This window comes from Mandrillus leucophaeus, unplaced genomic scaffold (assembly GCF_000951045.1).
Source record: "Mandrillus leucophaeus isolate KB7577 unplaced genomic scaffold, Mleu.le_1.0 Scaffold612, whole genome shotgun sequence".
NCBI lineage: Eukaryota > Metazoa > Chordata > Mammalia > Primates > Cercopithecidae > Mandrillus > Mandrillus leucophaeus.
Genome location: NW_012106609.1, coordinates 1,804,755 through 1,818,116, shown reverse-complemented (window position 1 = coordinate 1,818,116; position 13,362 = coordinate 1,804,755). Strand labels below are relative to the sequence as shown.

At 38.0% G+C, this 13,362-nt stretch overlaps 1 protein-coding gene across 2 annotated transcripts in view; it reads left to right on the top strand.

The window, feature by feature from the left end:
* The window catches only part of STAG1 (stromal antigen 1), a 306,806-nt gene that overhangs the window by 282,172 nt on the left and 11,272 nt on the right, over positions 1-13,362 (top strand). For both annotated transcript variants that reach the window (XM_012000038.1, XM_012000037.1), the window contains exons 26-28: positions 1,407-1,555; positions 2,864-2,992; positions 11,196-11,401. In XM_012000038.1, coding sequence (XP_011855428.1) covers positions 1,407-1,555; positions 2,864-2,992; positions 11,196-11,401 — 484 coding nt within the window. The remainder of the gene's footprint in view (positions 1-1,406; positions 1,556-2,863; positions 2,993-11,195; positions 11,402-13,362) is intronic.

The following is a 13,362-nucleotide window of genomic DNA, read 5'->3' as shown; positions in this document are numbered from 1 at the left end:
AAAAAAAAAAAAAAAAAATTATAAACAATTATCTGTGAATAAATTTGAAGTCCCTGGAAGAACTATTCCTTCAGTAATGACACAGCCAATAGTTCAGGCCAATCTATTGCTGAAGAAAACTAAAAAGGTGCAGAACATATTAGCACCCAAGAGCTATTTCAGTAAATCAGGTGTGATTAGAATTGAGAGATTGGGAGGTGAGGAACTGAAGAAAAGAAATGTCAACAATACTCTTCAGGACCTTTGCTATAAAGGGAATCAGAGAAATGGGTTAGTAGCTGGCAGAGGAAATGGGGTCAAGAAGTTAAGAGTATTTTTAAGATGTATGCATCTAGTACGGAAGGAATAGTTTAGGAGGCAGGAGAGAGCCGTAAACACAAGAGCAAAACTATTGAGCAGGTGAAACCTTATATACTGCCTTCTTGTCTAATACATAGGAGGGAGTGGCTTTAGATGAAAGTCTGGACAGTTCACCCTTCATAACAGAAGGAAAGGTCGATGTCTACAGATGCAATTAAGTTTTTAGATTTGTGGAATGATGATTGCTTGTATATTACGTCCAGGGTTCTGTTTTTGTTATTTTCACAGAAAATAGCTAACAGATATGCAATTTATAAAACTCCACCCAGCTTAAGAACTTTTTGGTGTATCTTGTTACTGGATGGGAAAAATCATAGCCCCATGTATGCAAATGGTCTTCTTTTATATAATGTTCTTGTTTGAAATATAATAAGTGAAAAAACAAACCTCTTAACCCTGTGTGTCATATATTGTCATTCCTGTAAAAACAATAACAAAAAGAACAGATGTTTATAAATATATAGTGTACTTCTATAAATACATTTCTTTTTCCCATCTCAAAATACGTTCTTTTGGCCAGGTGTGGTGGCTCATGCCTGTAATCCCAGGACTTTGGGAGGCCAGGGCAGGCAGATCACTTGAGGACAGGAGTTTGAGACCAGCCTGGCCAAGATCTCTACTAAAAATGCGAAAAGTTAGATGGGCATGGTGGTACACGCCTATTATCCCAGCTACTCGGGAGGCTGAGGCATGAGAATCACTTGAACCCGGGAGGTGGAGGTTGTAGTGAACTGAGATTGCACCACTGCACTCCAGCCTCCGTGACAGAGCAAGGCTCTCTCAATTTAAAAAGAATGTATTTTTTAAATTATTATTAGAAACAAATTTCTGTCTGCATTTAATCACACCACTAGCATGAAAATTAACTCAAGCTATTAATAATAGACAATTTGTAGAAAGGGAACAGAGTAGCTAAAGTTCGATGCAAGGAGAGAAACCTTTCACCTTATACCTTTTACATATTTTTAAATTACCTATTCTGAAAATAAATAAAATTTTTAAAATTCTGAGCTATAGGTTTTTTCCTCTTTTTTTCTTTCTACCAGTTATTTAATGAACTTGTTCAAGAGCAAGGTCCCAACCTAGATAGGACATCTGCCCATGTCAGTGGCATTAAAGAACTGGCACGTCGCTTTGCCCTTACATTTGGATTGGACCAGATTAAGACACGAGAAGCAGTTGCCACACTTCACAAGTGAGTGAGATAAACACTTTGTTATACAGAATCTGGTTTACTTGAATTTTAATGAAATAACTGTTATTTGACCCATTTTTAAAGTGACAATTGATAGAATTTTAAGTTACAATAACTTTAGAGATTATCTAGTTTAGAGATTCTAAACTGGGAGGACGTTTTTAATTTGAAATAACTTAAACCACCCATTTGTTCATCTTACAAAATATAGAAAGCAAAATTTAATAATATATTATTGTCTGGTCTGTCAGTAAGAAAACAGTGGGTTTGAGAGACTATACAGGCTGGGTGTGGTGGTTCACACCTGTAATCCCAGTGCTTTGGGAGCCCAAAGCAGGAGGATCATTTGGGGCCAGGAGTTCGAGACTAGCCTGGGCAATAGAGTAAGACCCTGTCTCCTACAAAAAGTAAAAAAGAGCCAGGCATAGTGGCATGTGCCTGCAGTCCTAGCTACTTGGTAAGCTGAGCCAGGAGGATCACTTGAGACTGGGAGTTTGAGGTTATAGTGAGCTATGATTGTACCACTGCCCTCCAGCCTGGAAAACAGAGTGAGACCCTGTCTCTGAAAAAATAATTACAGAATTATTTGTTAAGACCATACAAAACTGGTTCGGGGTTCATTATTGTGAAAACAGAAGTAACAGAAAATCTTTAGTAAATGTACACAGCTTGGTACCATTACCAGCTCCAAGAAGCAAATATTCTGGCAATCTATTAATTCTGTTTCCAGGGTATCTTGTTACCTCTAAAAACTACACATAGGGGGCTGGGTGCCGGTAGCTCACGCCTGTAATCCCAGCACTTTGGAAGGCCAAGGGAGGCCAATTGCTTGAGCCCAGGAGTTTGAGACCAGCCTGGGCAACGTGGTGAAACCCCATCTCTACAAAAAATGCAAAAATTACCCAGGTGTGGTGGCACACACGTGTAGTCCCAGCTACTCGGGAGGCTGAGGTGGGAGAATCACCTGAGCCCAGGAAGTCAAGGCAGTGAGCCATGATAGCACCACTGCACTCCAACCTGGGCAACACAGTGAGACCTTGTCTCAAAAAAAAAAAAAAAAAATACACATAGGAATTTAGTTTTGTTGCTCTGTAGCTATTTTTTGTATGTTTTTCCCACCTTACAGTTTCGTACTATAAATATACACAAATATGTCCTATATATTCACATTAGTTTATTATTTGAATTTATCAGATTTTTCTACCTTTTGTGATGATTTTACTACCTTCACAAATATTTGTGTAATGTTAACCAATTGAGAGAACTACACTATCTGGATAAATAAGTTGATATTTTCTTTCACTTCAGGGATGGCATAGAGTTTGCATTTAAATACCAAAATCAGAAAGGACAAGAGTATCCACCTCCTAATCTGGCTTTTCTTGAAGTACTAAGTGAATTTTCTTCTAAACTTCTTCGACAGGACAAAAAGACGGTGTAAGTTGCACATTACAAGAGAAGTGGTTTTTATAATAACACTATTGTAAATGTTTATTTTTTGAAAAATTTTTAATCATTTGGATATCTTTACTCTTGACAATTTAGGCTCTGATAGTTTAAGGAATTATACATTTTCCTTCAAGCATTTATATAGTAGTAATTTCACTGCTTATCTTTTAGTACCCTAGAATCTGCAACATAAAATTAAGCAGGTGGAAATTATTTCTTATTATGTAGTTCAAAGATGTATGAACATTGGCTTAGCCGTTGTGTAACTCTTCCTTCTTTTATATTAATTTCATTTTAGTTTTATATTCTATTTGACTTGTTTCAAAAGACTGATTTTTTTCATATTTGCTTTTTTTGATTATTGATAACAGTTTAAAGAAATATATATGTAATTTCAAAAGAAAATCTTGATTGGGGAAGTTTTATTTAAAACCAAACCAGAAAACTTTTCTAGGCTGGGCACGGTGGCTCACACCTGTAATCCCGGCACTTTGGGAGGCTGAGGCAGGAGGATCACCTGAGGTCAGTAGTTTAAGACCAGCCTGGCCAACATGGGAAAACCCCATCTCTATTAAAAATACAAAAACATTAGCTAGGCATGGTGGCGCGCACCTGTAGTCCCAACTACTCAGGAGGCTGATGCGCAAGAACCGCTTGAACCTAAGCGGCAGAGGTTGCAGCGAGCTGCGGTCGTGCCACTCCACTCCAGCCTGGGCAATAGAGCAAGACTCTGTCTCAATAAAAAATTTTTTAAAAAAATTTTTTAGAGGATAATACTATAATGAATCCTAAATTTTATAAACTGATAAGACAGAGAGTCCTTTATAATATTCTAGCTGTGTGCAGTGATTCACGCCTGTAAGGAGGCTGAAGCAGGAGGATTGCTTGAGCCCAGGAATTCAAGACCAGTCCTGGCAATGTAGCAAGATCCCATCTCTATAAAAAATTTTAAAATTAGCCAGGTGTGGTGTGTACCTGTAGTCCCAGCTACTTGGGAGGCTGAGATGGGAAAATCACTTGAACCCAGGAATTTGAGGCTGCAGTGAGCTATGATTATGCCACTGCATTCCAGCCTGGGCGACAGTCTGGGGAGCCTGTCTCAATCAATTGATTTTTTAAAAAATAACAAGATTCTAAATAAATAGAATTTTGGAGAGACAGTTAATACTTATATGAATATAAGTGGTAGTTCTAAGTAAAGATGTTGATGTCATGTTAATCAGAAAATATTTATTAAGCGCCTAGTATGGTAAGCTCCTGTTGTAAAGCTTATGCTCTAATGCAGGGGGGGCACAGCATAAACGGGCAGATGGCCAGGCTCACTGGTTCCCACCTGGAATCCCAGCTATTCCGGACCTGAGGTGGGAGGATTGTTTGAGGGCAAAAGTTTGAGAGCAGCCTGGGCAAGATAGTGAGACTGTCTTTAAAAAAAAAAAAAAAGCAGACAAACAGGAGAGTTTCAGGCACTGAAATGGGGTAATGTGATAGACAGAGACAGGTGTTGAATATTAGTGGAAGTGGTTTGAAAACATTTTCAATACAGACATTTACAGCTATACATTTTCCTCTGAACATTACCTTAGCTGCATCTTGTAAGTTTTGATATGTTGCATTTCCATCTCAAAGTATTTTCTCTTTTCACTTATTTCTTTAACCTATTGGTTATTCAGGAGTATTTTGTTTAATTTTTATGTATTTCTGTATTTCCAGATTTTTTTTCTGTTACTGGTTTCTTCATTTCATTGTGGTCAGAGATCATGCATTGTATTATTTTAATCCTTTTAAATTTATTGAGACTTGTTTTATGGACCAACATATGGTCTTAGAGACTATTCCATATATCACTTGAGAAAATGTGTTACCCTTCTGTTTCTGGTTGGAGTTTTTGTTCTGTAGATATGTGTTCCATCTAATTAGCTTATAGTTTTGTTTATAGTGCTTTTCAGGTCTTCAGTGTTCTTGTTAATCTTTTTCTTAGTTGTCCTATTCATTTTTGAAAGTGAGATATTGAAGTCTCCAAATATTACTGTTGAATTTTCTATTTGTCTCTTCAGTTCTGTCAGTTTTTGCTTCATATATTTTCAGGCTCTCTTGTTAAGTATACATACTTTTTTTTTTTTTTTTTTTAAAGACGGAGTCTCACTCTGATTCCCAGGCTGGAGTGCAATGGCTCAATCTTGGCTCACTGCAATCTCCGCCTCCTGGGTTCCAGCGATTCTCCTGTCTCAGCCTCCTGGGTAGCTGGGATTACAGGTGCACGCCACCACACCTGGCTAATTTTGTATTTTTAGTAGAGATGGGGTTTCACCATGTTGGCCAGGCTGGTCTTGAACTCTTGACCTCAAGTGATCTGTCCACCTCGGCCTCCAAAGTGCTGGGATTACAGGTGTGAGCCACCACACCTGGCCTGTATATACATTTTTAATTGTTACATCTTCCTGACCAATTGAGTCTTATTCTAAAGTGTCATTCTCTGTCTCTAAGACATTTTTGTGTCAGATTACTATAACCACGCTAGCTTTATTTTGACTACTGTTTTGCATGGTACACTTTTTTTTTTTCCATCCTTTCACTTTCTGCCTTTGTAGCTTTTAATCTGAAGTGTGTTTCATGTAGACAGCAAATTGAATCATGTGTTTTTAAATTCAACCTGACATTCTCTACTATTATACTTTTTGTTTTTTATGTATGTCTCCTGGGGTTTTTGTTTCTGTTTTTGTTTTTGTTTTTTGGGGGTAGGGGTTTGGTTCTCCTGTATTGCCTTCTTATATTAAATGTATGTTTTCTAGTGTATCATACTAATTCCTTTAATTAATCTTTCATTGTATTTTTTTAGTTATGTTCCTAGTGGTCTCACCAGGCCTTACAATATACATGTTATCAAAATTTACTGGCCGGGTGCAGTGGCTCACGCCTATAATCCCAGCACTTTGGGAGGCTGAGGTGGGCAGATCACTTGAGGTCAAGAATTCAAGACCAACCTGGCCAACATGGTAAAACCCTGTCTCTACTAACAATACAAAAATTAGCCGGGCATGTTGGCACATGCCTGTAATCCGAGTTACTTGGGAGGCTAAGGTGAGAGAATTGCTTGAACCCCAGGGGGCAGAGGTTGCAGTAAGCCAATATCGTGCCACTGCACTCCACCTGGGATGATGGAGTGAGATTCCACCTCAACAAAACAAAATTTACCTAAGGTCTATCCTGGTTTATTCTAAGGAAATACAGAAACTTTAATTCTATATAAATCCATTTCCTTTCCTCCTTTTTTGGCTATTCTTGTTATACATGGTCCATCTATATATATTAGAAACCCAATAATAAACTGTTATAATTATACATGAGATAATCTTTTATAGAAACTGAGAAAAGAAAAGAAAGCAAGTATGTGTTTATAGAGTTTGTTATATTAATCTTTCTATTTACCATTTTTCTGGTTTTCTTCTTTTCTTCTTGTGGATTCGAATTGCTATCTAGTATCATTCCTATAATCAAATACAGCTTCTCTTTCACTCACTTTTGTGTTTATTGTCAAATATATTACATTTCTATGTTATTGACCCAACAATACAGTAATATACATATTGTTTTATATATTTGCTTTTTAAATCAGTTAAGAGAAAAGGGATACAAAATTTGTAATTATACTTCTATAACTACCTACAAATTACCTTTACTGGCACTCTTTGTTTTTTCATGTAAATTCAAATTACCCTGTGATGACATTTGGTTTCAGCTTGACTAACTTCTTTTAGTAGGCAGGTCTGACAGCAACAAATTCTCTCAGGGGTGGCTCATGCCTGTAAACCCAGCATTTTGGGAGGCTGAAGCAGGAAAATTGCTTGAGCCCAGGAGATTGAGGTTACAGTAAGCGATGTAAGATTCTCGTTTGATAGTTTTTTACTTTCAACACTTTGACCATGTCATCCCGCTGCCTTCTGGCCGCCATTGTGAGCCAGGTGATAAGAATTAATCATTAATTTTATTGGATTTTCTTTGTATGTTGTGAATTACTTTTCTTTTACTACTTTCATGATTTTCTTTTTATCCTTGGCTTTTAGCATTTTTCCTATGATGAATCCATGTGTGAATCTTTTTGCATTTATCCTGTTTGGAGTTCATTGAACTTTTGGATGTATAAAATTATGTTTTTCATCAAACTGGGCAAGTTTTTAGCCATTATTTCTCCTAAATTTTTCTGCTTTTTCGTCTGCTATCTTGGTTACTCCCATTACACATATGTCAGTATATTTAATGGTATCCCATACTTCTCTCAGGCTCTGTTCATTTTTGTTTATTCTTTTTTCTCTCTCTTCTTCAGATGGAATAACCTCTTGATATATCATCAAATGTGGTGTTTCTTGCCTTTGTCAGCTCAGATCTACTGTCAAGCCACTATAGTACATTTTAAATTTTGATTATACTTCCAACTTAAGAATTTCCATTTGGTTCTTTTTTTTAATTCATATTCTTTATTTCATGAGATATATTGTCATCATACCAACTTTTAAGTAGATTTTCTTTAGTTCTTCGAACATACAGATGCTCCTGGATTTAAGATGGGGTTACATCCTAATACACCCCTCATAAGTTTAAAATATTGTAAGTCAAAAATGCATTTAATACAACTAATCTACCAAACATCACAGAATAATATAGCCTACCTTTAACATGCAGAATACTTACATTAGCCTATAGTTTGATAATATCATCTAACACAAAGCCTGTTTGAAATGTCAAATATACTATGAAATTTGTTGAATACTAAGTACAAAACAGAATGATTGCATGGGTACTCACCATTAAAGTACACAGCTTAAAAACACTATCATAAAGTTAAAAAATAATCGTAATCAAACCATTGTAAGTTGGGGACTTTATTTATAATCATTGCTTTGAAATCTTTGTGGGCCAAGGTGCTGTTGCTTGTTCTTTTATCAATGTATCTATCACATTTTCCTGTTTCTTTGTATGTCTCATAATTTTTTCTTAAAAACTGGACATTTGGCCAGCACTGTGGCTCACACCTGTAATCCCAGCACTTTGGGAGGCCGAGGCGGACTGATCACTTGAACTCACAAGTTCAAGACCAGCCTGGGCAACATGGCACAACCCTTTCTCTACAAAAATACAAAAATTAGCTGGGCATGGTGATGCATGCCTGTAGTCCCAGCTACTTGGGAGGCTGAGGTGGGAAGATGGCTTGAGCCTGAGAGGTGGAGGTTGCAGTGAGCCAAGGTTGTGCCACTGTACTCCAACCTAGGTGACAGAGTGAGACCTTATCTCAAAATAATAAATAAATAAAAAGAACAAATGTTGCAAAAATGATATATTGTGAAATAATAATATAGCTACTCTTTACTAATTATCTGCCCCCTAGAGGTTGATACTATTTTTTCGTTAGTCATTTACTTGTTTAGTTACTTGGATGAACAAACTCTGAAATCTTTTTTCTCTGCCTTGTGCAACCTCTGATGTCTTTGCTTAGATCTTTTTTCCTTTGTTTTTATCATTTGTCTTGGCTGCTGAGGAGGTCACCCTTGGGTTAGCATAAGCCACTTACTGATCAAAGGTGCTTAAGCCCCTTAGCCAGTTAGGTTTACCCTTTACTGTTGGATATGTGTATCGCTTGCAGGCTGCTTTCATAATTCAGGGTATTTACTTTTTTGACCCACATTTTAGGCCAGGGACTAGCAGCTTGGAAGATACCTCTCTGATTGTTCCTGAGAAAAGGCAGCCTTGGCTGTGCACAGTCTTCAGATGACCAGAGAAGCATATTATTTCATTTTTAAGCCTGGCCTCCTAGGAGTTGCTCCTGGGTGTAAGAATAGCTGTTTGTTCAGCCAGTGTTTGGTGAGAGGTTGTATTTAAACCACTTTTGCCAGTGAAGCTTCCTCCCTATGTTGATAGATCTGTATGTGGCTTGGGGAATGTTTCAAGTCTGCCTCATTCCCTTCCCTTGTTTGCCCATGAGTGAAGGCAGCGTAGGATATGTGCATAGCTTTCTCAACTCCCAGGACTTTTATTTTTTATTTTATTTTTTAAACCTGTTCCAAATATGCTTAATGGATAAACAGATGAACTCACAAAATTTGAAACCTATAAACAAAAGAAACGTTAAGCATAGCAATTACTTAAGCAGATCAATAACAATAAAATGTTGTCCTTCTTCCATATAAGAAGAAACATATGAAATGCCAGGTTAGCTCAGCAACCTATTGATAACCACCAAAGACTGGTGATAAAACATTCTTCCAGTGCTGTGATGATTTAAAAAAAAAAAAAAAACACACACAAACACAGTGGAGGATTTGGTAGGCTGTGTTCAAATGAATCGAAGGGAGATACTGAAATTAAGAATCACTTGTTTTTTAGTTTAAAAAAAAAAGGGAAAAAAATCCTTTTTTTTTTTTTTTTTTTTTTTGAGACGGAGTCTCGCTCTGTAGCCCAGGCTGGAGTGCAGCGGCCGGATCTCAGCTCACTGCAATCTCTGCCTCCTGGGTCCACGCCATTCTCCTGCCTCAGCCTCCTGAGTAGCTGGGACTACAGGTGCCCGCCACCTTGCCCGGCTAGTTTTTTTGTATTTTTTAGTAGAGACGGGGTTTCACCGTGTTAGCCAGGATGGTCTCGATCTCCTGACCTCGTGATCCACCCGTCTCGGCCTCCCAAAGTGCTGGGATTACAGGCTTGAGCCACCACGCCCGGCCCGGAAAAAATCCTTTAAAAAAAATACAGATTTAAGGTGTATATATGATGTCTTGATATACATATAGGTTGTAAAATGATTACAACAGTCAGTCAGTTAACAAATCCACCTCCCAGGATTGACTATGACACCAGGAAGGTTCTTCTTGGCTCTTTCTCTGGTTTTCTCTGTGGAACTTCTGGGTGCTTTGCTCTGTCATTTGTTGCTGCTAGTGTCAGAGAACTACCAGCACCCTCTCATTTTCACTCCATCAAGAGCAGAGGATAGGTAACCCCTGGTTCTCAGCTTGCCCAAGGTTTGAAATCTCTCGACAGGGAGTTTGAGGTGGGGCATTCAGGGCCCCAATGTTCTCAGCCTGCTGTGCCCGGGGCAGCATTTTACCCCAGGGGTGGAGGCTAGGTGGGATAAAAGGAGCTTCATTTTACCTGGTTGCTGTTCAGAATAGAACTTATACAACACAGGGCTGGGAGGTGATGAGAAATGCAAATGGTATGCTTCTTTCTTTCAGGGTAGCCTGGGAACTAGAGAGAGAGGGAACCCCCATCTTCTTGGCCACCTGTCTGGACTACATAGAGTTTCTAAAATATAGAGTTGTAGTGGCAGGGAGAAGGAAACAAGGGAAGGGAACAGGTTGTGGATCAAATGCTACAAACTTTTGCTGTGCTTACCAAAATGTATTAGATTCTCTTTTTTTTTTTTTTTTTGAGATAGAGTCTCCAGACTATCACCCAGGCTGGAGTGCAGTGGGGTGGTCTTGGCTCACTGCAACCTCCGCCTCCCGGGTTCAAGCGATTCTCCTGCCTCAGCCTCCTGAGTAGCTGGGATTACAGGTGCGTGCCACCATGCCCGGCTAATTTTTTTTGTAGGGACTGGGTTTTGCCATGTTGGCCAGGTTGATGTCAAACTCCTGACCTCAAGTGATCCACCCACCTCAGCCTCCCAGAGTGCTGGGATTACAGGCATGAGCCACTGTGCCTGGCCAGATTTTCTTGAATAAATTTTTCTCCATTTGCTGTATGCCCTTAAGAGAATTGGCAAAGACTTTAAATTATTGTATTTTGTAAATTTTACTAGTTAAAAGGTTGTTTTCCTGGGAAGAGGGCATGCCAGCCTCCTTACTCCACCATCTTAGAAATCCTGCTTTGGCTTGAACACTTTATGAGACAACTCAATAATCTTTTTGAGCTAAACTTCTGATTTTTTTTTTAACATTGGTGTTTATAAGCAAAGGAAAAAATATGGGAAAGACCATACATACATACATACCCTTAGGTAATACACACTCTTGCTTTAAAGTATCCCAAGAATATGTGAAACAAAACTTTCTCGGTCCCTCTCTTTCCAAAGGTGACCACTGTTAATAATTTAATGTGTGTCCTTAGGTATTCTTCAGAACCTGCAGAGAGAGAGCCTCAGATTAAGAAAAAGTGAGTGATGTATGAACTGCTTCCATGAAAATCACTGCTGTTTCTATTGTGTTTCTAGTCATTCATACCTAGAGAAATTCCTTACTGAGCAGATGATGGAAAGGAGGGAAGATGTATGGCTTCCACTCATCTCCTATAGAAATTCATTAGTCACTGGGGGTGAAGATGATAGAATGTCTGTGAACAGTGGAAGTAGCAGCAGCAAAACCTCATCAGTAAGGAATAAGAAAGGACGACCTCCACTTCATAAAAAACGAGTAGAAGGTAAGTCTGCCTTTACACTATAAGAAACAATTTGCCTGGTTTTAAAGAGAAAAAGTAGCAAATAATCTTTTGAAGCAAGATAATAGTATCAGGCACGTGATTTCCTTGTATATTTGATTCACAATGAGATGTTAAGGCAAAAAGATTGGAACAGACAAAGTAAGACAGAAAAGCGTCAAGGAAAAAGAAGTTGAGGAAGCATGGAGCATAAAGGAAGAGAGACCAAAAGAGGAAACAATTAGCTAGGTCTATAAAATCAATCCCTATACTATATGCCTCTAATACATTAAAATATAAAGTAAGATAGTCACAATGCTCTTCTATTAAAATTCTTCCTAATATAGGTGAGATACAGGTAATTTGAGGGTAGATTTCTGCAGCAAATTGAATATACCAGAATAGTTTTCCAGTTCTACCACTTGGTTGGAACAATAAGACAGTGATGGCCTCCAGGTATGATGGCTCACACCTGTAATCCCAGTTACTCAGGGGAAGGAAGGAGGATCAGGAAATTAAGGCCAGAAATTTGAGACCAGCCTGGGAAACATAGCAGGACTCTCATCTGTAAGAAAAAAAATTTTTTTAATTGGTGGCATGCACCTGTAATCCCAGCTACTTGGGAAGCTAAGGTGGGAGAATCACTTGAGCCCAGAAGTTTGAGGTTGCAGTGAGCTATGATCATGCCACTGCACTCCAGCCTGGGTGACAGAGCAAGACTCCCATCATTTAATTTTTTTAAAAGGCAGTAATGGCTAAATCTGGTTTTATAACCCTCTTGGACTGTGGGGAATGGGAAGTTAAATTGTCATGAAAATCTGATCAGTAGTAGATATTCCTATATGTAAAAATAAATAAATAAATAAAAATTGCTCTATTAAAACAAAACATTCCTGTTAAAATTACTAAGAGAAGCCTCAAAGTAAAAATGCTTGTTTTCTCAAATAATCTTCCCCCTTCTCCATGCTTGTAATAAATTTTCTCCAAACCAAGAGGAGGGCTGTGATCTGAGTCCTCTCTCTTGTTCTTTTTATAACTTCTTATCTTTCAGCATCTTACCTGTGCTGCCTAAAAAATGACTCACTAATAAAGGTTTTGCTAAACTCTATGGCAAAATTAATTAGAATTTAAATCTAATGATTCTTTTCATTACTGGGGAGACAGTATTGACTATTGATGAGGAGTACAAATTCTAACATCAGAGTTCCAGAATTCAGACCTGGCCTTCTCATTATCAGCTATGCAACCTTTGAGCATATTACTTAACCTCTCTAAGTTTCAATCATTCATCAAATGAAGGATGAGCAGAGTATTTATCCTGTCAGTTCCCGTGAATATTAGAAACTACAAATAAACCACTTAGTACACACACAGTACTGAGCACAGTGCTTGGCACATAGGTAGCATTCAATAAATTATCTGAACATTATTGTATAGTAATGCCTCATATCTAGCATCAATCAGTAAATTAGGCAGCATCTGTATTTCTTTTCTTTTTTTAACCTTTGAGTTTTCAAAGCATCTATATTTCAAAAGGAATAAAAGAATTAATATAAATGTTACTGTTCAAGTTTAACAAAATCTCCACAAAGTTTAAGATTTCCTTTCAAATTACAGCTTTGGGACTTAAACTCTTTTTTAAAAGTCCAGAGAAAGAAAATATAAAATCTTGTCTTTGTACTGTAGGATCCTGGACTTTTCTCTAAAGAATGACTACAGGCATTTCTATTTATTTATTTATTTATTTATTTATTTATTTATTTATTTATTTATGAGATAGGGTCTCCCTCTGTCACCCAGGCTGGAATGCAGTGGCGTGATCTTGGTTCACTGCAACCTTCACTTCCCAGGTTCAAGCAATTCTCCTGCCTCAGCCTCCCAAGTATCTGGGATTACAGGCGCTCACCACCATGCCTAGCTAATTTTTGTATTTTTAGTAGAGACAGGGGTTCACCATGTTGGCC